The following is a 26,456-nucleotide window of genomic DNA, read 5'->3' as shown; positions in this document are numbered from 1 at the left end:
TTAACTGATAACTTCTGCAAAAGGACTGACCTCTGTGTTCCACAAAGAATAGATTATGGAAAACAGCTTTGCATTCACCTAGGTCATAAAATGTCAATAGGCCCCAAGGCCAGAAGATAATGTACAAGACTCTCACAAAGAAGTATACAGAAAACACCCTGGTTTCGTGTAGGACAAGCTGATGTAATATTAAACTATCTTCCCCTTAAAAATGTACTAACTTGGAATATAAAAGCTACAGTAAAAAAAAAAAAAAAAAAAAGATTTGCCAGACTCTACTACACACCCCCAGTCTGGTCTCTCTCTCTCTCTCTCTCTCTCTTTTTCTCGCCGACGCCGTTCATCCTGAGGGTACCCCTGGATCCTGCTAAGGCTGGACCCTAGCAATCTACCATGTACAAGTTCTAAAAATGGAATAACTAAAATCAACACTCTCCAAGGAAAACCTCGTAAGATTCTTTTCTCTCCTGTCAGTGCAAAAACCTGCTCAGTGAGCTGATATATATGAATTTAGTTATTGACACTGTAGCTCAGCATAATTATCTTACATCCGGACCCTGCTTCTTAAATCTTGTATGGATTCTTCTTATAATCTACATTAAATTATACAAGAAGGAAGGTATTGTCATTTTCTGTGCATAATGCCTGTGAGATAAAGAAAACAAACACAAAAGACATTAGCGGTCTTACCAAATATTGTCATCAGCTTCGTCAACATTTTGCTTTTATACTCAGTCAACATTCTACTATTTGCTGGACCCCACCCAGAGCTGACCTCTCTCTTTTACTCAAAATTATCATCTACTTCAGGGTAGTAATGCAATATGATGGTCTTACCCTTGGGAATAACCAGGTGAGCAGTTAACTTTCTGTGTTGAGTGAGGATACCTCTATGTTAGTAGATACCTAGACTCAAGTTCAAATTCAGCCATGTCTGAAAGAGAAGCGCTAGCTCACTTTGAAATTACACACAACACTTCAAAAACTGCTCCTTAACAACCTCACGGTGCAGGTTTGGGTACAGAGTGCGAGTGCCTGGGGAGCACGGTGCACCCGCCACACAGATGTAGAAGGCTGGGTCGCCGAGCTGGGCAGCGGTGAGGTGCAGGGAGCTGTGCTTGGCAGTTGCATCCACAGTCGCTGTGTACCGTCCATCTGACTTTTTGTTGTCACTGTTAGTCATGGTGATCAGGGGAACAGGACCTCTCCCAGGGTCCTGTGTGTACCACCTTAGGTTGTTAACGGGGCTTACTGTATAATTGCATTGAAATGTGCAATTCTCTCCCTCCAGGACCACCAGGGCTGGAGGACTCTGTTCCACTTGGCTTTCTCCACTCACACCTGTTCAAAAAGCAGAGAGCGATCTGAGAGATAGCTCACCCATTTTTATTGCTTTCTAATTTTTATCTCTTACTCCTCTCCAGAATGAATCCCAGCTGAACCATAACATGGCCCCAAATTCTTCTCTCCTCCTACCCCAAAGCAATACATGCAGTACACCTTTTTGAAAACTTTTAAAAATATTCTCTGGACTCACTGTGTCAACCTGGCTAAAATTCTTCATTAACTTACAGCAGAAATGAAGCCACAGAACCACCAGGGAGGATCTCACATGCATCTCCATTCTTCTGCACTGGGCTGTCCCCCAAAACTGACTAGTCTATTCAACACCTTTTATTTATTTACATGAACAAAGGATTCTCAGGGATTATGCTTAGCCAATCAGAGACTACATCCCTATTGAGCCAAAGACCAGATTTTGCTGCTTCATACTCAATCACATCCACAGGCAGGGCCAAGGCAAATACTGCCATCTTGGGGTCAGAACTATGGTTGCTCAGAACCTTGGGTTAGGCTTCTTGCTAGGTTTCCTTCTCACTATTTTGAACATAATATGGAATATAAGCCCCTATAAGTCTCTGTAAACAGAGTAGGTTAGTACATAAAACATATGTTTAAAAACCTCGGTATGAATTCTGACTTATTGGATAGGAGAGTTAAGCCTCTGTTTTCTCATCTGAAAATACATGTGGTAACACTTTGCTGTCATTTTTGAAAGATTTAAAAGACGTGATGTGGACTCTCAGCATGATGGCAAAGGAGGAAGCCCTATCTCCCTCTCCTCCACAGACATGGACGCAACAACGGTATTAGCGACAATATGCCTTGAAGGACAAGGCAGAACCAGCTAAAAGTAAACGCGCTCCCGGAAGAACAAGCTGAGAGCAGTCACATTTACAGGGGGGAGAAGACCAACTTAACCTCACCCACATCAGCCCCTCAGATGGGCTCAGCTCAGTGCTGTGTGCCCATCGTGGCCCCCATGGGGGAGGGGAGTGATATTGGAGCTTGCACCCGACCTTCAGTCCTCTCAGGGCGCCCTCTGTGGCTGGTGTTCTATCTTGCCTCTGGCCCAGTATGACAGGCAGAGAGCAATCCCTTGGACAGTGAGCAACAACGGAAAATGCAGGACGTCTTTTTTGCTGCCAGTCCTGCTCTGTGAACTTGGAAGAGCAGAACTGCGGTTCTTCCTCCAAAGGGGAAAAGACAGCAAATGGGGGGAGGAGAAAGAGCTGGCCTTACTCCTAGCATTTCAGAGTAGGAATGGCTTCTCTCTCCCCCTATTCAGGATGCAGCAGAGCCTGGTCCCTTGGGATAGTAAGGAACAAGGAAAGGGAGAGTGTAGTTCTCCAGCTAGCACTGCCCTGCAAGACTGGGAATCAGTGCAGAACTGGTTTTAACCCCACACAGAGTGAAGGGGGCCTTATGCCAGATAATGCAAAGCACCCTCCGTGGAGCCAGTTTCTACTTGCTTCAGGTCATACTTGGCACTGAATGACTGACAGGGCTTGGTCACTGGAACAGCTAGCAGCAAAGGGAAAAAGAATGATGTGGTATTACAGCACTGATCTGCAAGGTGGAGAAAGGATGGAACTGAGGTGTTTCCTCCAAATGAAAGGACAGGAAACCAACAGGTCCTTGTCCAAATTTACTCAGGAGTACACTCCCAAAGGGACTGGTCTCTATCTTGCCTCATATTTAGCACCGCTGACTGAGGAAGTTCTATTCTAGTCAAGACCAGACCATAAATATTGGGAGAGGTACCTGCTGCTTCAAAAGCTCACACAACAAAGCCAATCTACAAGATGCATAAAGAATCGAGAAAACATGATACAATCAAAGGCAGGAAATAAATTTCCAGTAACCAACTGAAAGAAATGGAAATCTGTGAATTACCTTAAAAAGTGCTAAGTGTAGAAGCTTGTGAAAATTTTCTTATTGCTTCTATTTTCTCAGTGAAATAGGAAGCCAACAAACACTTGAGAGTGTGGATATCTGAGGATTTATTCCAATCTTGAAATATAATGCCCAAAGATTTTGAAAGCAAAAGAATGGCAAAAGATATATCACATAAACACTTACCTTAAAAAGCGAACATATTATCTGCTTATATAACAAACTAGGCCTTCAGAATTGGATTATTAGAGGTGAAGACACATGTACATTAATCCTATTGGTTCTGTTTCTCTGGGGAACCCTAATACAGAGAACTTTTAAAATTCATAAAGAAATTTCATAAGCAAAAAACCGTAGTCTCAAATTTTTGCATGTACCTAAATAATATATATATTGTGGGTTTTACATACTTTTGTGAAAATGTTATATTTTACAATAAAATTATTTTTAAACATTGATGGCTCAAAGAAATGGTTGATTAGAAACGTTTACTACAGAAAAGGATGAAAACAGACTCAGTCCAGGAAAATCAAGAGGAGAAGAGCTGAGAGAAGACAAGAGAGCAGAGAGGTGAAGGGAGCAGGAGAGGAAGAAGAGAGAGAAGAAGAGAACCTTAGGCCACAGAGCTGCCCATACCTGTTCTGCTTAAACTAGGGGCAAGATGTTTGAAATATAGTAATCAATTTTCAACAACACCCTCAACAGAAGCAAGGATAGTTACTAAAGTAGATTTTTACAAACTTCATCAAAACTCAATGTGGCAACAGGAAAAAAAATTCAAAAATGTCCTACAAAGCAATGACAGAGTTCAAAACACCGAGGCAGCTGCAGATTTCAAGGCATTTCAAGTAGATGTGATTCTTCCAACTCTAAATCCCAGTCCTCATTATTTAAATCCTCTTCTTCAAGAAGGCAGATGACACAAAATTGTTCTTGTTCTCCAGTGTTGGTTGTCCACTTCCCATCTTTTGTGTACTAATTGTGAACATGTTTTTAGAGACTTTGCGTGGGTCCCCAACTGACAGAGCTGGGAACACATGTAGATAGTTTCCATTGCCTGAGATGATGCTTCTTACACATGTTGTGATGCAATGGAGTGGATTTATCTCTCCTTACTTCTCCAATGGCATCTCTCCAACCACATTATTTTCTCTATATTTCTAGCACAGGCTTGAGGTTGACTGGACATGTATTCCTTATGTATCCAGTAAGCAACTGGCAAAAAGCATTGCTAATATTGAAATAAAAATATTGAATAGAAAATAATGCCTAGGTTGAAAATCTTAATAAGGAAAAATGAAAGAGATAGGAAAAAAGACAAGTATAACATTTAAAAATCAGAAGAAAGATGAGCCATTCAAGATGTTGAGCCTGGATAGCTGCCTCAAAATAAACAAAAACTGAGAAAAACAGATAGCCTTAACCTCAATCTCAACTCACATACACACACACACACACACACACACACATATGCAAATTTAAAGACAAAACTAATCTGAGAGAAATTAAAGAAAATATGAGATAAAATTTTATCATTTAAGGTGCTACAGATTATGAAACATGAAATATATAACTCAGAATCCATAAAAGATTTTTTTTCATAAATTTACTACATACTATTTTTAAAATTCTGCATAGCAAACATGAACAAAGTCAAAAAGATTTTATTAAACTTTTTTAATGACATATATATGACAGTTTTATGACAACTTTCTTAACAGAGAATGCTCTTTCAAATCTATATTTAGATGACTCTAACACAGGTGTTGTTTTAGTTGCTAAGTCACATCCGACTCTCAGGCACCCCGTGGACTGCAGCCCACCAGGCTCCTCTGTCCAGGGGTTTCCCAGGCAGGAATGTTGGAGTGGCCGCCATGTCCGTCTCCAGGGCCTCTTCTGGACTCGAGACTGAGCCCTCATTTCCTTCCCACTGAACCATCTGGGGAATCCCATAACACAGAAGGGAATGGTAAGATACCTGAATAGAAAACTTACACAAAAACATGTAAATGACTTTTAAATGAAATGAAGTTCCGCCTCATTCATAAACTTTAAATAATTTTTTAAAAATTTAAAGCCTAACTGATAAGCAAAAGTCCAAACCTCAGTAATACACAAAGTTTAGGGAAAATAGGTATTCTGCCTAATCATGACTATTGCTGGTAAAACTTATCTAGAAGAAACTTTAGTTGAATCATAAATACTATGGGTATGTTACTTTCTTAAATAATATTTTATTTCCCTAAAGTGAATACTTAATTATTATATTTAAAGTTTTTAATTATTTTGGCTTTCTTACTTACACATACCATTGCTCAAACCATCAATGTCTAACTTCCAATTTTCTGCTGGGTTTGGAAAGTGATCACTGCTTATTATACAGGCACTGGTAGAGAGCATAGATAGTCTCTGCTTATATATTTTTAGTCCTCCTATTTTCAACCTTCACTCCCTGAATGACCTCGGAACACACACACACACACACACACACACACACACACACAACGTGTTATCCACCCTAATTATTCAAATGTAATTGATGTTTCTGGTCTCAAATTTTTCCAGAAGGGTACAGCAGCATCCCAATGCTTCTTGTTCCTTTTTTCAATGGCCCCAAGTCTCATTATTTATGTGACTTTACCCTGAAATTACTTTAATCCTGGACAAGGAACTATTGGTGTCATGCTCTTTTGCCAAACTCACTAATGAGAGTTGGGTATGGGGAATCTTCACTTCTTGTTCTCAGGCCCTAGTCATTTGTATGAGTTTTGTATCAACCAGAGGCTGAGAGTCAGAACACCACAGACTGTGCCCCAGAGTGGATCAGTCAGACGCTCTGCATCCAGGCCCCGCTGCTGCTCAGAGTGAGCGTCAGCTCCCCCTGCAGTTCCCTTCTCTGTGTCTCTCAGAGCACAGTAGTACACAACCGAGTCTGACTCTTGGACTGAGGCTTTCTTCAAGTGGAAGGATTTTGATTTTCTGTGGTATGTGGCTTCAAACTCTTTGCTGATTCCCTTCTCCTTGCCCTTCGTGGCTTCCAAGAGGAGCTGTGACCCTTCTCTTGAATAGTGAACATATCAAAAAAGAGTCGGGTACCCGGTGGCTGAATAAGTGCAACTGATGGTCAGAGCAGCCTTCTCTGAAAGCGTCACTTGGCCTCCTAATTGGGTCACTGAGTCTCCACGGGTTTGTCCTGGGGAAAAATAAGAGCTCTGTGTGATCTTAGGCATAAAGCTCTGGGATAAAATTATGATTAAAGGTTTTGTTGACAGAACAGAATAAAGAATCCACATTTTTAGAAGCATTTTGCTTATCCAGCAGAAAGAGTATTATGGTCACTAAGCCGGAAGAAGGGTTCATCTCTAGAGTATCTCCTGAGTAACGTTCTTGATTCTTAACATGAAGAAATGTTGAAGTCACAGTGAAATTTAGTTTCACACAGAAAATGTGTCTGCGTTAGGAATCTGCACACTCTGGTGGACAGGGACAGAAAAGTGATGTGTGTATCCTGGTGTCCTCCACAAATCAGAAAAATGTTATCCTTGATTTTATCCATGAGGCACATGTCAGTCTTCAGGTGAGGCTTGGAAACCTGATCAACAGTTGTTAACACCTCTCAGGTCTGTTTTGTTTTTAGGATACTACCTGACATGGAAGTTCTTCAACAAAGCATCCCAGATATTTCTGTCGCTGAGAAGATGTCAATTTTCTTAAGCACTTTAATATAGTGCCTCATGAATCCATGTGGGCCAACCTATAATCCACTGACTGTCAGAAAAGGGTTTTGTGGCTGATTACAGAAGAAGTAATAAGAAGTCAAGTCAGTATTGAATGAATCTCTATTTCTCAGCATTGTACCCCAATTTATAGAACAGTGACTTACATTTATTACATACTCACTAAGTATTTGCTATACCAAACAAAAATAATGAATAAAGGGTCTTTGATTGAGGAATCACTACTACCTGAAATACAGTATTTTATCATTCCTGAAATAATATCATTTGCAGTAAATGCTAGCTTTTTAATAAAATATTTTCAGGGGGAAAAAGTCACACTATCCTATCAATAGTCAAATAACCTTGAATTTCAAAACCATTAAAATTTGAAAACAAAAGAACTACCAAAGCTGAAGTTATCAAATCCTTATAGAATGATCTGACATCAATATCTTGTTCTACTATTTCCCTGATTTCAAGATACAATGGTTAATCTATCTGAATCAGCCAAGACTAACCCCACACTCTTAGTGAAAATCTAGCTTCAAGACTGATTCTCTTAGCACCCATCTGCCACATTTTGTTGCCAAACTTTAATCAAATAATTTTCCTCCACCGGGTTGTGAACTCTAAAAATGTGGATTTCTGGCAAAAGCAGGGAGCACGAATTAGGACTCTGTTCTTTCCCAGGTTTTCAAATTATTAAAGACATAGCTGATATTTATACAACAGCTGATAATAGAATCAACGTGTGACTGATTTTAAATGACAGATTCAGGAATCCCAACTATAACTTCATGAATTGTACTTTTCAGGATTGAGACCAAAAAGTGTAATTTTTCACCTTGACCCCACTGCACAGCTTGCAGGATCTTAGTTCCCTGCCCAGGGATGGAACCAGGGCCCTCAGCAGTGAACCACTGGACCACCAGGGAATTCCCAGAAAGTCATAACTTTTAAAACTCCCAGATGGTTTTGCTGCAGCCAGTTCAATACTGGTTTATAAGATTTCTTTTGTAATCAGTGTCCTAGAGCAAGATGGTCATCAATGATCAGGAAGAAATGCAATTTTTTAAACTGATCTTTTGTTATGAAGTAGCAGCAGCAAAAACAAGCACTTCTTTATCTTACTTTTTATGAATATTCATTTTTGAAAAAATAAAAAATCCTCAAGGCTATCAGGATGAAGTTCTGGAGTGGAACACACCTTCTGTAAAACCCTGTAACCATGCATCCCTAGACACACGAGCATGGGTGCTCAGTCGTTTCAGTCATATACAACTCTTGGCAATCCTATGGACTGTAGCCTGCCAGGCTCCTCTGTCCATGGCATTCTCCAGGCAAGGGTTGTCATGCCCTCCTCCAGGGGATCTTCCTGACCCAGCAATCGAACCCACAACTCCTGAGTCTCCTGCATTGCAGGAAGATTCTTTGCCACTAAGCCACAAGGTAAGCCCCATACTAGACACAAAGATGGAAGCTTAGCTCAGCCTGATTCCTGGAGATCACTCTCCACAGATTTCTATCAAGCAGCTTCATCAGTCCAAAGTTAACATACAAATAATTTCCCTGATCCAGATTTAAGTAATAAAATCTGGCTCAGATTCTCTTTTGGGTTCACATATTCCTTCCTTTCTCCTTTATTTTCCAACTCTGTTGTCAAAAATGCACTCAAAACTATGCTAGGAAGAATTCTGAAAAAATTTGACACATTAAACAGAAAGCAAAAAATAAGTTTGGATGATGCTGGATTGAAAATAAATATATAACATATGGACACAGAAAGTTGCTATCCACACCTTTGAAAAAACATATAGGACAATGAGAACATAGAGGAGAAATATTTAGAATTGGGGTCACATTAGAAGACTCATGCAACATTGAAGAAAGACATTTGCTAAACTTGGATTTTTAATTGTTTTATAAATACACAATATTCACAAAACTAAACTGCACTTATTTTAAATAAACAAATTAATAAGATTTGACATGTGTACACATTTGTCAAGCTATTATTCCAGTCAAGATAATGAACAATGCATCACCCAAAAAAGTTTCCTCACATCTCTTTATAATCTTCTCTCAATCCTCTCCTCACCTCCTACTCCAATTTTCATGCAGCACTACCATCATGAATTAGTTTGCCTATTTTATACGATATAAATGGAATCATGTGTACTCTTTTGTCTAGCTTCTTTCTCTAAACATAATTAAGATTATTTCATGGTTGTAAGTATCAATGGTTCATTCCTTTGTATTGATGAAAAGTCTTCCATTACATAGACACAAAACAATTTGTTAATCCATTCACCTATTAACAAACATTTCTGTTAGTTCTAGTTGGAGGCTGTACAAACATAGTTGCTTTGAGCTTGTGTCACATTTTTAGGAGATATGTGCTTTCATTTTTCTCTTGGGTGAATATCTGGGAGTGGAATTCCTGCAGCATATGGTAGGTGTTTATTTGACTTTAAGTTTCTTATTTTTTCTAGTGGTTTTTTTGTAGATTCCCTTGGATTTTATACTCAGATAATTGTGCTGTCTCTGACTAAAGATAGGTTCATGTCTTCTTTTTCAAATTGTGTTCTTCTGTTTGTTTGTTTTTTTCTCTTGCCTTTTGACACTGGCTAGAATCCCTAGTAAAACACTAAATACAAACAGTGAGAGCCAAAATTCTTCCCCTAGTGCTGCAATTAGGGGGGAAGCATTCATTCTTTCACCATCAAGTATGATGTTTGATGTAGTTTTTGTAGAGGTTTTTTATTTAGTTGAGGTATCTCCTTAGGTCCTAATTTGCTGGAACTTTTTAAACACGGGTGAATGCTGAATTTTCTCAAATGCTTTTCTGCATCTATTGAGGTTATTCTCATTAATTAATCAACTGCTACTTGTCAGCCCCTGTGACTACACTATTGATAACTTGCCACTATAAAATGTCAAAGAATATATCACTCTCCCATTTTATATAATAAAACAAGGCTCACGAGTGTCTAGAAAGTTCGTGGCCAAGCTAATAATTTTGGATAGAAATCTCTCTGATAGTAAAACCTGATTCCCTGTTTTTTATACTATGGATAATTTTCAGGGGCTTCCCTGGTGGCTCAGTGGTAAAGAACCCACCTGCAATGCAGAAGCTGCAGGTTGGATCCTTTAGGTGGGAAGATCCCCCGGAGAAGGAAATGGCAACCCACTGCAGTATTCTTGCCAGGATAATCCCCTGGACAGAGGAGTCTGGCAGGCTACAGTCCACGGGGTCACAGAGGGCTGGACATGAAGAAACAGAGCACACACGCACACAGTACAGTCTGTTAACTACTTTCTTCTTTATTTCTGCACATTGAACAATAAAAGTGACTAAATAATCACAGATTTGACCCTTTCTCCAAAAGAGGACTGCACCACATTGGAAAGAATGTCCAAGCTGCAGTTCAGGAGCTGACCACCAGGTACTGGCTTGGCCACTCCTTTCAGATCAATTGTTAGGCACCTGAGGAACAATGCACTATAACAAAGATGACATTTTTTTCTAGGTTTAGGTGAACCACCAAGAGTACCAAAACTTCCTTCACAGCTCCTGATCACTCACTTTCTCTAGTCCTTGAAACTGGCTTGTGATAAAGTAGTCTAGAGGATAGCTGTTCAAATTAACTAGGATAAATATTTCTCAAAAATTTAAAAACAGAAGTGTCATATGATTCAAGAATTCCACTTCTAATTATGTCAAAAAATTGAAATTTTGGTATATGCCCAAAATACTGAGATATTTATATCTATGTTTCCATCAAAAGGGTGAAGCAACCCAAATATCAACAAATGAATGGATAGATGAAATGTGGTCTATACTTGCCTTGGAATATTATTCAACCTTAAAAAGGAAAGAAATTCTAAAACATGTGACAACATAGATAAAACTTGAGTACATCATGATAAATGAAATAAGACACAAAAATGACATGTGTTGCATGATTCCACTTCTACAGGATGTCTAAAGTAGTCAAACTCAGAGAGAGTAGAATAGTAATGGTCAGGAGCTAGAGGAACAGGGGGATGGGGAGTTACTCTTTAATGAGTACAAATTTTCAGTTTTTCAACATGAAAAGAGTTCTAGAGATGGATAATGTTGCTGCTTAATAATAATGTAAATGTATTTAATATCACTGTATTCAGTTCAGTTCAGTTCAGTTCAGTTCAGTCCTCAGTCGTGTCCGACTCTTTGCGACCCCATGAATCACAGCACACCAGGCCTCCCTGTCTATCACCAATTCCCGGAGTTTACTCAAACTCATGTCCATCGAGTCAGTGATGCCATCCAGCCATCTCATCGTCTGTCGTCCCCTTCTCCTCCTGCCCCCGATCCCTCCCAGCATCAGAGTCTTTTTCAGTGAGTCAACTCTTCACATGAGGTGGCCAAAGTATTGGAGTTTCAGCTTCAGCATCAGTCCTTCCAATGAACACCCAGGACTGATCTTTAGGATAGACTGGTTGGAACTCCTTGCAGTCCAAGGGACTCTCAACAGTCTTCTCCAACACCACAGTTCAAAAGCATCAATTCTTCGGCGCTCAGCTTTCTTCACAGTCCAACTCTCACATCCATATATGACCACTGGAATGATCACTGTATTATACACTTAAAATTATTAATATGGTAAAAAAAATATCTGTTAGGATGGCATGATTTTTTGAGTTAAACAAATTTAAGACTTTTTAAAATTAAGTTTTACTGGAGTATAGTTGATTTACTGTGTCAGTTTCCGCTGTACAGCAAAGTGAATCAGTTGTACACAGACAGCACCTTCACTCTGTTTAGAATTATATTCCCATGTAGATCCTTACAAAGTATTGAGCAGAGTTCCCTGTGCCCTACAGTAGGTTTCTTATTAGTTATCTGTCTATATTATATGTGCAGTAGTGGATATGTGACAATCCCAGCCTCCTAATTTATCTCTCCCCTACATCCTCCTCAGTAACCATAAATATGTTTCCTATATCTGTGACTCTACTTCTGTTTTGGAAATAGGTTCATTTGTACCATTTTTAAGATTCCACATATAAGTAATATATGATACTTGTCTTTGTTTGACTTCAGTCAGTGTGACAATCTCCAGGTCCATCCATGTTGCTGCAATGGCATTACCTCATTGTGTTTTATGGCTGAGTAATGTTGCATAGTATACATGTACCACATCTTCTTTACCCATTCTTTCCATAGACATATAGGTTGCTTCCATGTCCTTGGTATTTTAAATACTGCTGCAGTGAACATTAGGGTACATGTATTCTTTCAAATTATGGTTTTCTCCAGATTTATGCCCAGGAGTGGAATTGCTGGGTCATATGGTAGCACTCATTTTAGTTTTTTAAGGAACTTCCATACTGTTCTGCATAGTGGCTATACCAACTTACATTTCCACCAATAGTGTAGGAGGGTTACCTTTTCTTCTTTTCTCCACACCTTCTCCAGCATTTATTGCTTGTAGATTCTTTGATGATGGCCATTCTGATCAGTGTGAGTGAAAGTGAAAGTCACTCAGTCGTGTCCGACTCTTTGTGACCCCATGTGACCCCACAGAATTCTCCAGGCCAGAATACTGGGGTGGGTAGCCTTTCACTTCTCCAGGGGATCTTCCCAACCCAGGGATCAAACCCAGGTTTCCCACATTGCAAGTAGATTTTTTTTTGCCAGCTGAGCCACCAGGGAAGCCCAAGATTTTTTACCAACTAAGCCACCAGGGAAGCCCAAAGATCAGTGTGAAGTGATACCTCATTGTAGTTTTGATTTGCATTTCTCTAGTAATTAGTGGTGTTGAGAATCTTTTCATGTGCCTCTTGGTCACCTCTAAATGTTCTTTGGAGAAATGTCTATTGGATCGACCCCTCATTTTTAATTTGAATTGTTTGTTTTTTTTTTTTTTAAATATGGATCTGCATGAGCTGTTTGTATATTTTGGAGACTAATCCCTTGTCAATTTTGTTGCAAATATTTTCTCTCATTCTGTGAATTTTCTTTCTGTTTTGTTTATGATTTCCTTTGCTATGCAAAAGCTTTTGAGTTTAGTTAGGTTCCATTTGTTTATTTTTGTTTTTATTTTCATTACTCTAGGAGGTAGACCAAGAAAAGTTTCTAGTGTGATTTATGTCAAAGAGTGTTCTGCCTATGTTTTCCTCTAAGAGTTTTATAGCACCCAGTCTTACATTTAGGCCTTTAATCCATTTTGAGTTTTTTTGTGTGTGTGATGTTGGAGAGTGTTCTGATTTCATTCTTTTACATTTAGCTGTCCAGTTTTTCCAGCCTCACTTATTGTAAAGAATGTAAGTTATTCTTTTTAAGATTTCTACTCTACACAATTGCTTTCCAAATACAAATAAAAGAGGCAGCTACTATACAAGATCACGTAGCAACCACGCATTACCATTCAACTTTTAAAACACTGGCAAAAATGGATTCAAGGTAGAAGGAAGAAATTACAGAGAAGGAATATTTGGGATTGTGTAACAGTGATTGAACGAGAGGGCCTAGAGGGGTGCAAAATCAGCCACATGATGGAAATAATGCTTTTGGAGGAGTGTGCAGTGAAAGGCAAGACCAGAGACAGAACATAATTCATACAGTACTTCGCAAAATGTCCTTCTAAGGGCCACTAATTATTGATCTTTTTGTAGATAAGACTGAAGAGAGGCAGGAAAAACTTACATTATGGAAATTGAGCCATTCAGTGATAGAGGTGTTAATAAGAAGCAATGAGTATTAGCACAAAGTAGGCACCTTAGAATGTAAATAAAGGTACTATTAACTCAGCTAATGAAACTAAAATGAATGAATTTATTAAATGGTGTAAAACAACATGATATTCAAAAGAAGGAAAATCACACAGAGATTTCATGACAAAACAACGCCTGTAACATAACATATAGTCAATTAATATTTAATGAATTGCTAGGAAAATTAAATAAATAGTCTTGTTTAGGCTTCAGAGACAAAGCAGAACAGGCCTCTGACCTTGCTTCTAACCTTCCTGGATACTGCCCTGACTGTGAGTTGACTGTGAGTAACTGCCTGCTGTGAGTGCAAGACTTCCAGCACCATGGATAAGATGGGGAAGGAATCTTGAGATTGTTGAGCTCCTAGAGGGGTCCCCCAGCCTTAGCAACATTCCAAGTTTTACATGACTAAACGAACAGCATTAACATGAAACCGGAGCTGCAATTTGGTCACAGATCTATGATGATATCAGTTTGCAACTGCCCTGGGATTGTAAATGGGAGCCCTGAACTGTAATCTTTGAAGTCTTACCCACGGAGAGGACTCTTTTCATACTTGGGGTTCCAGATGTGCTGTGACCTGGGACTTCCCAGTGCTGGAAACTCTCAAGTCTGGATGTTGACCTCCATCCAAGTCTGATGTTGGTCAAAATCCAATTTGGTGATGTATCATCTGCTCTTTCTATTTTCTTTTAATGTTAGTGTGTTTAATGCTAATATGTTGAAAGTAAACTAGATAATTCTCCAATAAACATCTATATTATTTATTTGTATATAACAAGTGGCTTATTTTGTTAACAAATCCTTTGAACCTGAGACAAAAGGGAAAACTTTTGGTAAAACATGAGTACATTGAAATGAAAAATCCAACAATTCACACATATTTTTACTGATATAATTCAGACATTCCTGAATTTCCTTAGTCAATTCTTCTAGCTTATGTCACTACATGGCAAGGATTTTATGTGGCTAATTTTTGTCCTCAATACACAATTTTACATTTTTAATAAATAAATAATTTAAACCTAAATTTTTAGGGATAAGGATTTTTTTAATGAATGATAGCTCTGAATATGGCCTCTGAACCTAGAGAACTATTTTCTTAGAATGAGTATCTTCTCTCTAACCCTATGCCTGTGCAACTGTAATCACTTCCTGTCTGTGCTGGCAACTCCCTGTCCTGGTCCCTACGGCAGGTGGAGCAGGGCCCTGGGTTTTGGTGCAGGTCCCTCCTCCACACGTCTCACTGTGGGCTCTCTCAGTGCACAGAAATACACTGCAGAGTCCTCCAGCTGTGAAGCTGAGATGACAAGTGTGATAGATTTTCTTGCTTTCTGGAAATTCAATGAGTAGCGACCTTCTGTGACATTTTGCTGGTTATGAGAATCCTGACGAATAAGGAGAATCATCCCCCCTCTGCTGGGCTGCTTGTACCAGGATAAACTATACTGTGATTCCCTGGTGTCATACTTGCAGTCCAGGGTCACAGCTTCCTTCTCCTGCACTAATACTTGTGGTTGGTCTTGAGTTACCTTCTGGGCAATAATGGATCCTAAAGAAAAAAAAAAATAGAATCATAACTTTAGGAATAAGTGGTGTGGAATAAAGAAATCCTATTTTAGACCCTACTACCCCTTCTTCCCAGGGTTCCCATAAGACTGCCTGTTCCCCCAGTCCTTAGGTCACAGAGGAGGCACAGTTCCATTGGGACCATCCTTACCTAAACACAGTGAAGCCACAACCACCTTCAGAAGGCTGGAGAGAAGCATGTTTCAGCTCTCCACTAGATGGAAAATATCTTCTTCTTCAATGTCAAGGCTTTGCAAGGTGAGCCTGTCAAGGTGAGGGAAGGATTGCTGGGTATGTGCTGCTGCTGCCCCACAACAGGAAACAGGGGTTTCCTGGAGTAACAAGTTGATGTGGCTATGTCAACTTCTCTGTGAACCAGGTGAGTGTCTCACTCACCCCAAACTTCCTTTTGCATTAACCAGCTCTTCAGTTCAGTTCAGTTCAGTTCAGTCGCTCAGTTGTGTCCGATTCTTTGCGACCCCATGAACTGCAGCACGCCAGGCCTCCCTGTCCATCACCAACTTCCGGAGTCCACCCAAACCCATTTTCAGTTGATACTAATTACATCTGAAAATACAAGTCAAATTTGATATTGAAAGGAAGAGTGATAATTTGACTAACTACTGTGTTCAGCTGTTGCATCTATGATGGAACTTGTTTCAAGATACTGCGTGTGATGGATTATGGAAACAACATAAGATGTAGTGATCATTTATCCTCATACCTATATATGCTTTCTTTCACTTAAGATAGAAAAGAAGACAAATCTGTTTGTGTTAATTACTGCAGCTTTCTCAACCTACATATCAATATAGCAATCACTATAATTCTTCATCACAACATCTGCTCAGTTACCTGACTTGGGACCTAATAGTAGGAGGAAAGATACTCTCCCTTTGCAGAAGGCTAGAATGGATCTGCAGACACGGAGTCCTGTCACAGTGGTCCCTTTCTCCTCTCTATTTGTTCTGACAGCCTAGGTCTGTTCAGAGAGGGCAAATAGATGCTACATATTGGTCGTCAGGTTATCAAACCTTTGAATTTATATTGTTCCCATTAATTCAGTTGGAACCCTCTCAGTCAGGTCCGACTCTCTGCAACCCCAGACCTGCCAGGCTCCTCTGACCATGGCATTCTGCAGGCAAGAATACTGGAGTGGGTAGCCATTCCCTCCTCCAGTGGATCTTTCCAACCCCAGGATTGAACCCAGGTCTCCTGCATTGTAGGCAGATTCTTGACCGTCTGAGCCACCAGGGAAGCCCAAAAGAGCCTCAAAAAGCCTCTATATTCTGTGCACATAGTTCTAAGGGAATATATCACAAGAGACCTCCATAAGACAGTTGATCATAAGACCACTACTGATGATAATATTTGTGTAAGAATGTAAAAGGAAAGCCATGCCTAAGGATATTACTAAACAACACGGTGTCAAATACAAATAGGCACTTGCCAAGAGTATTTGCCAGCAACCGAACAACAGGAAGGGCATTTGTTTTCTACCTCTACAGAGATTGAATCCTGTGCTCCTGCAGCTGCTGACTTTCAAAACCCTCTGAGGGTAATGCAGGGTGGACAGTGAGGCACTCTCTGCTCCAGGGAAACTGGTGAAACAGGTCTTTACATAGTTAGATAATTTCAGGAACTGATTTCATGATCCCAATCCCTGCATCTCTTCATATCTAGAAAAGCACTAAACCCTTTCATGGTGACATCAGCTCCTTGGGACTAGCAGAAAATCTTCTGTAAAATAAACACTTGATTGCGTTGAATTCCCCCTTCACCAAAATCTTATATGTTGACGTTCCCCCACTACCTCTTTGGAGCAGTCTCTCAGAGCTATCTGAACTTCGGTCTCCCCGGCTGCAGTCCTCATTTTGCTCCAAGTAAAATTTAGCTCACAACTCTCACATTGTGCATCTTTTTAGTCAACAATGGCAAACAGCAGAGAGCTGTTACCTATAGGGGCCTACCCGTTAAAGTTGAACAGAAATTATCTTCCTATCTCAAAGTAATTACAGCCTCAGCTCAACTGGGTGAAGTTTTTTCAGATCCTGCCCTGGAATCTCCATTAAATCTGATGGTACCACACATAGCACAAATTGTTCTCCAACCTAAAACACCCAACTTTTTTCTACCAATCAGTTGACTAATATAAAATATTAATTTCCCCTCAGGTTATTCAACTTTGTTACCCTTCTCAGTGAAAAGTTCTCCTGATAGTACCTGTGCTGTTCAAAATGCATTCATGTCCAGAACAGATTTTTTTAACACTCTCATGCCAAATGTGAATTAATGTGTTTTAAAATAATCTTATCTTAAATATTGAAAAGAAACAATACCAGGCTGTCTATGCAATAACTATGCTAAACTCCTTTTTAAACCAATCATTAGCAAAATCAAAATTTAAGTAGCTGAACTTGTGGATCTATCTTGGATACATTAAATTGCAAAAAGTATATATTCAGTGGAAGTTTTAGGTTTTTAACACAGTTCACATATCATGTATGCCTGTTAAAGAGAAAGTGAAAGTCGCTCGTCATGTCTGACTCTGTGTGACCCCATGGACTATACAGCCCATGGAATTCTCCAGGCCACAATACTGGAGTGGGTAGCCTTTCCCTTCTCCAGGGGATCTTCTTAACCCGGGGATTGAACCCAGCTCTCCCACATTGCAGGCAGATTACCAGCTGAGCCACAAGCAAAGCCCAAGAATACTGGAGTGGGTAGGTTACCCCTTCTGCAGCAGATATTCCCAACCCAGGGATTGAACCAGGGTCTCCTGCATTGCAGGATTCACCTTTTCTTATTTCTTTAACAAACATCTACTGATAATCAACTATGTCAATGGGGAATGCTCAATTCAATATATAATAGTAAGTGAAAAACTTTATAAGCCTATTGTAACAATAATTTATTGAAAAGGTAAGCTGAATATTCACAATATTATGTGATTGCAGAATTATCAATATATTTATTGTATATCACACATTTCCCTATAATTAGCATGCAATATATAATCAGAAAAATAATAAATGCTGTTTTCAAAACACAGCATTAAAAAAAATTCATAATAAGGATTATCAATTGATACCAAGAGGTTATTTATAGAAAAGGAGTCTGAGTGGCAAATGTAAAGACAATCTTACAATTTCAAAACAAAACAATGCTAACTCCTTTCAAGAAATCAGTAAGCAGCAATTATCCATAAACTGTGTCATACTTTTTGGGTCATCTTGAACCTAACCTTCTTATTCTATGCTTTTCTAACACGTCAGTTTCTAGTTGCAGGCAAACAATATGACAAATGCTACTTTGAAGGTTGCACCAGAGAAGGGGGCTGCCCGTCACAAGTATGAGTACAGGTAGCAGCTGCCTGGGAAGCGCTGTGTCCTTGCTGCACAGAAGCAGACAGCTGAGTCTCCAGGCTGGATGGTTGCAATGTGCAGGGAGAGATGTTTGGCGGTCTTATTCAATAAAACAGTCAGTCTCTGGTCTTTTTTTCACCCATATTTGAACGAGTAGCTGCAAGGAGCTAGGGACCTATTCCAGGTTCTTGCTAATACCAAGAGAAATACTCTGAAGCTGTGTCTGTATAAGTGCAGGTGATAACAGGGGTGCTTCCCTCCTGGACACTCAGGGTAGAAGGACTCTGCTCCACCTCATTTCCAAGACTGACACCTATGGAGAAAGTAGAAGTCAGAGAAAGGAGAAGGTTGTCAGATTATTAAGTTCCACAGTTTACTTTCCTTTTTCTACAATAACTAGAAGAAACCTGAACAAAGTCAGTCTCGGTGTCTAATGAATATCTACTAATACACTCTGTCCCCCTCCCCTTTTTTTAAATTAATTTATTTATTTTACTGTTTCCCTTAAACCCTCAACTCACAGTCCAGCTGTAGCCATAAGAACGTGATTAAAGCTCCAATGGGTGTCTTCATTGTTTTTCCCATTTAGGATCAATTGTGGACCTGTAGTCTCCGGCCAGGAGAGCGGCTTCTGTTACCAAGTGTCCCCTTCTTTTCTCTAGTGGTTTCTTTCATTGTCTACCCAGTCAATAAGAAAAAGGCTCTGCTTCTGCCCTAAGCCTATTCATTCAGAATCCACTCAAAGGAACCCTCCACATGTTCTGATCAGCAGAGGTGCACCACCATCTGGTGGCCACATCCCTAACTACTGAACTCTGGTTAAATGTCCTTTTCATGGCTGTGCCTATGAGGGACATGCATAAAAGCAGCAAAGGTCAAACAAATTATGTCTCAGATTGAAGTAATCTAATGCACAGTAAGAATGTAGAGATAGAGAATTTGACTGTTTATAAGCTGAAAAGAGGTAGATGCTGTTGCTCTTTATTCAATGATCGGCCTGATATATAGTTTTTAGATTATAAAAGCACCATGATTCACTCTCCTAAACAAACAAACCAATGTATGTAATATATATATATATATATATATATATATATATATATATATGAAACTATCAAGTTCAGCCAATATACCATTTTCATTTGCCTGTTATGGGGAAAACTCTCTGTAAAAGAAACTTGTAAGCCAAAAATCAGAATAACAGAGAGAAGATCATTTGACATTTCAACTGCCTGTTATCTCAGACTGTCTCCTCTAAGCTGGTTTTCAGTGGGCCCTTGCTTTCTCAGAGAATTGACAGTAAAAACAGTTGAAATGTATCCTGAAATGATATTACTAAATGGCAGAGATCTAAGTGTTGCAGTTTGCATTAGACAGCTTTCCTTTGCTCAGCAACAAGGGTCTGGAAGAAGGAGATAGGAAAAGAACATTAAGGGGGAAGGGAGGATATCCAGTTTATCCTCTACTTTCTACTGCAAGCTCATTTGATCTACTTTTTAATTATATAATTTTTCATTCTGGCATCTTGGATCTAGTTTCTGTTTTGTAAAATGAGGTGAACTAAACCCTATCTAAGGGCTCATCTAGCTCTACATTCTTTTATACTATTTAGCAGAACAAATCTTTATTGAGGCCTGCTCATATACAATGTAGAGTGATGAGAGAGAGTGGGAGAAACCCCTTGCACTCTGGAACCCCAACACCATTTTCACATTTCATGCAGTCTTCGGGGGCTGTGGTTGCCACTAATTAACCCTAGGTCCTCTTCTGAAGCAGAGGCAGGGTCCTTGGAATGAACCCTTAACTGTGATTTCATTTCTCCTATAAGATCAAGGAGAATATAAATCCACAGTAAAATGGCATAAAATGGGATGGGGCTCCCTGAATGTAAGTGTCATCACAGACAGTGAGATCAAAGGGGCTTTGTGACTGAATTGGTAAGAAGATGTTCTTGTGGTGATTCATTCTGTAAGTCTTATTTCATCTTGTAGGAATAAAAGAAAAAACATCTGCCCGACTGGAGGACCCGGAGGAAGTCGATGAGTTGCCAACAGGTAAAGCAAGAGGCTCTTTCTAAAGCAACCAAATTGCTTTCTGGCTTCTGTCTCTCCGTGTAAGTGTAGGTGGGGAACACCTATATCATTTTTAGAACCAGTGAAAAATGAAAGTCTGGAATCTTCTTTGCAAGAAGCAGGGTAAAGTCTCATTAGATAATGTTTCTAGTGGCTTCCCTGGTGGTTCAAATGGTAAAGAACTTGGCTACAATGCGGGAGACCTGATTTCGATCCCTGGGTCCGATCCCTGGGTCGGGAAGATCCCTTGGAGTAGGAAATGGCAACCCACTCCAGTATTCTTGCCCGGAGAATTCCGTGGAACGAGGAGCCTGGCAGGCTGTAGTCCATGGGGTCACATAGAGTAGGATAGGACAGGACAGAGCGAGTAACACTTTCACTTTCAACATTTCTAGTGGCACCATTTTTCTAAAATGCTTTAACTCTTCATACAAATTAGTTTCATGTATCTGAATCTAATTTTTTGAGACTTTTGATCATTTTAGGTTCACAGGAACATTAAAGAGAAGATGCAGAGGTTTCCAATATACCTCCCACTCCCACACTTGCATAACCTCTCTTCTTATCAACTTCCACACAAGACTAGTCTATTTCTCACAACTGATGAGCCCATATTAACACATTATAATCGCCCAAAGTTTATAGTTTACTAGGATTCACTCTTGATGTTGTACATTCTATGGGTTTACACAAATGTACAGTGGCATGTTTTCATCATCATAGTATCACAGAGAGTAGTTTCACCCCTAAACATCCTTTGTGCTCTGCCCCATTCATCTTTCCACTCCCCTCAATCCTTGCAATCACTGGTTTTTACTCTCTTTATAATTTTGCCTTTCCCAGGATGTCATATAGCTGGAATCATATAGTAGGCGGCCTTTGAGATTGACTTCTTTCACTTAGTATCATGCATTTAAGTTTCCTCTGTATTTTTAAGGCTTGGCAGCCCATTTCTTTTTAACACTGAATAATATTCCATTGTTTGGAGGTACCACAATTTACTTATCCATCCACTTGTTGAAGGACCTCTTGGTTAGTCTCAAATGTCGGTACCTGTGGATAAGCCGCTGTAGACCCGTGCCTTTCTCTCAGCCTGTGGCAGCCGCCCTCAGTGTTTGGTGCTCCTTGGCTTTCAGACACAGCGCTCCAGTCTCTGCCTTGTCGTCACAGAAAAAATTATTTTTCTTATATTTGTTATTACCAGGACTCAAAAATCTGAATACAAACTTTAAAAACATTACACACATTTAATTCCCTTTTCACTTTGAAGGAACACACATGTGCAGTTAACCAAAACATTGAGTCATCTCTTTCTGTTTGTTGATCACCATATATTTTTTCAAGCATTTTCCATCAGAGAAATTTATATGTAGCTTATATTTTATCTGTCAGGAGCACTAGACTGTTTTAACAGGACATTGAATATTGGCATCTACATCAGTTATGACAGTGGTTCCATATTAGAGCTTTATATACACGAGAGATTTCTGGGACGAAGAAGGGCAAAAAAAAAAAAAAAAGACAAATAGTGAAATGACAGTCCTAAAGGATCTGATCTTCGGAAGAAAAAAGTGCTGAAGTGTGAATCTGGAATCCCAAAGAGGTAACAAGGTACTTGCATGGTGTAGCCCTGCGGAGGGGCGGGGCTGAGGCAGCTGCAGTTTGGGCACAGGCTGCAGATCACCAGGGAGCACTGTGCCTCCACCGCACAGAGGTAGGTGGCTGCGTCTTCCAGCTGGGAGGCTGCGATGTGTAGGGTGCTATACCGTTCCTTAGAATTCACTGTGGAACTCAGCCTTTCTTTCTGCTTCGTCCCTGAAGTTATGAAAAACAGCGTGGTGAGGCTGCCTCCGGGATTCTGCTGGAACCACTGCACACTGCTCACTGTGTCAGAAAAATTGCACCTCAGAGTAGAGTTGGCTCCTTCCTGGAGCTTCAAGACTGAAGGACTCTGCTCCACCTTCACTCCTCTCACCCCTGCTCGGAAAGAGAAAAACAAACACATGTGATGTCACTGAGGGGTCACGGATGGGGTTTCCAGACCAGGAAACTCTCTCAGGAAGCACCTGAGGATGAAGGACCATCTAGGAGCCCCAGCCAGCTCTCCCCCTCCCGCCCACTGATGGCTGTGGACACTCCCCAGCCCCCTCTCTGGGAGGACCCCGACTCACAGCAGATCTGGACCCACAGAAGCCCCAGCAGGGCTCCCCATTGTCTCTTCATGATCCCTTGCCCAGGTACTGAGGTGCCTTCGCCCCTACTCTGAAGGATATAGAGTCCTGGGGCCAGAGAAATGTTGTTCTTACTGTCAGTGTGTTCCACCAGAATCACTGAGTACCAATCACATCTGAGGTGTGTCAGCTCACTTAACAGGAAACTCCACCCACAGTGGCCTAGTGAGACTGCAGTAAGGTCAGCAATTTCTCCAAAATTGAGGTTTGGGGGGACAGTGCAGAGAGGTAAAAGCAATATTTCCAATATGTGAAGTCGTAAAGATTTTTTTTTTCTTAAAAGACTGTATATAAGAGAAGATTGTGGGATAGTGTGTGAGGAAAGGTAGATGATATTTCTAGAAGAATTGTGTCTTGATGGATTATGTAGAACCTTGAGGAATTATAGGGAAGGAGGACCCATTTTTCAAATTGCATAGTTTGGCAGAGATTTTGATAATTCAGTTATGTGAAAATTCTTATCAAGGAAAACTATCTGATACATGCATTGTTTATTGCAGAAGTAAATACAATTTTTTGAAATCATTTGGAAACCAAGATATATAGTCAGCCTCTGCACAGAAATGATTCCAATAAGAATTTGGTTGTTGAAAAACAGGACATGCGTATAATGTTCACTCTGCCTTAATTTCCACCTCTCCCTTCCTACTGTCCAACTCTTGAACACCCTGTTGACCCACAGCTAATTCTGATCTGGTCACACTCTTTTGCTCAAATCCAATATTGTCTTTCTCCTTTCCTTCTATTTTTGTTCCTTGTATTTTCCTCTTTTTATTCTTGTTCTTTCTACTCTCGAGGAAATATATGAAAAGGTAGGAGGTCTGGGGTATTGGAATAATTTCTGGGTCAATGGGTTTGGGGAATTCAGTCATAAAAATTTTAAAAATGAATACAGGTAACGCAGGTGTTTTCTGTTGAGCTTCCGTGCACTCAGAGCTCAGTAGTATCCCTATTTCTCTACCTCTGCTCAGAGAATCATCCTCACCATGGATTTACAGAGGTAAGGGCTACAGCTTTCCAAACCTTATATAGAATGACAAAACTGAAATCTGATATGAACTTTACACAAACACTGTTCCCCTCTCCCCACCTTTGCTGTCTATAATTTGACGGTTCCCCATGCTCTCTGGGCTCCTCTCTTAACTGTTCCATCTTTGGAATCATCAGAAAAGGTCTTCATGTCTTTAAAGCCTACAGTGCCCCCTAGTGGGCTGAAACCATCAACAAAGACCCCTTCAGCCCAACAACTGCAGCATCACAGAACCCCAGTCCCATTCACTGCATGCTTCCTGATGAAGAAAGTAGTCAGAAAAAAAGTCACTGCCTAGATTGAATGGAGACTAAAAATAAATTCTTACTCTTAAAATGTCATTTCATGGAAATTTATGCCTTAAAAATTTCATAAATTTGATCTTGTGCTTTTTTTTTTTATTTCTTTACTTTAGTTCAAAATAAACCCTTATTTATAGAATGTGCTGTAAATATGGTAATTTATTAAAAAGAACAAAATTTTGCCATTTGCAGCAACAGGAATGGACTTGGAGGGCATTATGCTAGTGAAATATGTCAGAGAAAGACAAATACTGTATGATATCATCTGTGTATCAGTTCAGTTCAGTTCAGTTGAGTCGCTCAGTCCTGTCCGACTCTTTGCGACCCCATGAATCACAGCACACCAGGCCTCCCTGTCCATCACCAACTCCCGAAGTTTACTCAAACTCATGCCCATCGAGTCGGTGATGCCATCCAGCCATCTCATCCTCTGTCGTCCCCTTCTCCTCCTGCCCCCAATCCCTCCCAGCATCAGGGTCTTTTCCAACGAGTCAACTCTTCGCATGAGGTGGCCAGAGTATTGGAGTTTCAGCTTCAGCATCAGTCCTTCCAATGAACACCCAGGACTGATCTCCTTTAGCATGGGCTGGTTGGATCTCCTTGCAGTCCAAGGGACTCTCAACAGTCTTCTCCAACACCACAGTTCAAAAGCATCTATTTTTCGGTGCTCAGCTTTCTTCACAGTCCAACTCTCACATCCATACATGACCAATGGAAAAACCATAGCCTTGACCAGACAGACCTTTGTTGGTAAAGTAATATCTCTGCTTTTTAATATGCTATCTAGGTTGGCCATAACTTTCCTTCCAAGGAGTAAGCATCTTTTAATTTCATGGCTGCAATCACCATCCGCAGTGATTTTGGAGCCCCAAAAAATAAAGTCTGACACTGTTTCCACTAATCTAACAAACACAATAAACTAGTGAATATAACAATAAAAGCAGACTCATAGACATAGAGAACAAACTGGTGGTTTTTAGTGGGGGCAGGGCCAGTAGAGGGGTGTGGGTGTGGGAGATACAAACAATTGGGTATAAGGTAGGCTTAAGGATGTATTGTTATAACATGGAGAATATAGACAATATTTTGTAATAACTGCAAATGGAAAGTAACCTTTAAAATTGTTACATAGCCATTGTTATGGCTACATTCCATAGGGTCACAAAGAGTCAGACAGGACTGAAGCGACTGAGCACACACATACACAAGTGAAAGAAACCAATGTGAAAAAGCTACACACCATATGATTCCAACTATATAATATTCTGGACGAAGCAAAACTATGGAGACAGTAAAAAGTTCAGTGTTTGCAAGGGGTTACAGGGAAGAAGGGAAAAAACATTTACAGGACATTTTTAAGAAAAGAAAGGCTAACCAATGAGTAAAAGTCAAAACGTTTAATAGTATACAAACAAGAATCCCCCTGCAATGCAAGAGACCCCCGTTTGATTCCTCAGTCAGAAAGTTCCGCTCGAGAAGGGACAGGCTACCCTCTCCAGTATTATTGGTCTTCCCTGTGGCTCATACAGTAAAGAGTCTACCTGACCTGGGTTCGATTCCTGGGTTGGGAAGGTCCCCTGGAGAAGGAAATGGAACCCACTCCAGTATTCTTGCCTGGAGAATCCCATGGACAGAGGGACAGAGCCTGAGACAGAGGAGCCGTGGACAGAGGAGTCCATGGGGTTGCAAAGAGTCGGACACAGCTGAAGTGACGAAGCCCAGCACGGCACATACAAAGTTTGGGGGAATTTTTTGTGTTGTTCTCAGTTCATTAAAGACTAACTTCCACTTTTATGCTGAGTTTGTTGCTGCTGCTGCTAAGTCACTTCAGTCGTGTCCAACTCTGTGCGACCCCATAGATGGCAGCCTACCAGGCTCCTCCATCCCTGGGATTCTCCAGGCAAGAATGCTGGAGTGGGTTGCCATTTCCTTCTCCAAGGCATGAAAGTGAAAAGTGAAAGTGAAGTCGCTCAGTCGTGTCCGATTCTTCGAGACCCAGTGGACTGCAGTCTACCAGGCTCTTCCATCCATGGGGGTCTCCAGGCAAGAGGACTGGAGTGGGTTGCCATTGCCTTCTCTGTATGCTGTTTAGAAAGTCATCATTGCTTGTCGTAAAGAATTGTGGAGAGCATGGCTATTCTTTCCTTACAAGTGACCTCACTCAGGCCTCCT

General features: G+C 40.3%; 2 gene segments (V, D, J or C); both read right to left on the bottom strand.

Annotated features, from left to right (window-relative positions):
- Nucleotides 1-470: 470 nt before the first annotated feature.
- On the bottom strand, nt 471-1,635 carry LOC133067387 (T cell receptor alpha variable 10-like). The segment is given in 2 exon segments: nt 471-1,341; nt 1,573-1,635. Coding segments are annotated over 2 exon segments (429 nt in total).
- Nucleotides 1,636-22,060: 20,425 nt separating this feature from the next.
- LOC133067385 (T cell receptor alpha variable 22-like) lies at nt 22,061-23,029 on the bottom strand. The segment is given in 2 exon segments: nt 22,061-22,698; nt 22,893-23,029. Coding segments are annotated over 2 exon segments (561 nt in total).
- Nucleotides 23,030-26,456: the final 3,427 nt, after the last annotated feature.

This window comes from Dama dama, chromosome 12, assembly GCF_033118175.1.
Source record: "Dama dama isolate Ldn47 chromosome 12, ASM3311817v1, whole genome shotgun sequence".
Lineage (NCBI taxonomy): Eukaryota > Metazoa > Chordata > Mammalia > Artiodactyla > Cervidae > Dama > Dama dama.
This window is presented reverse-complemented; position numbering and strand designations above follow the sequence as displayed.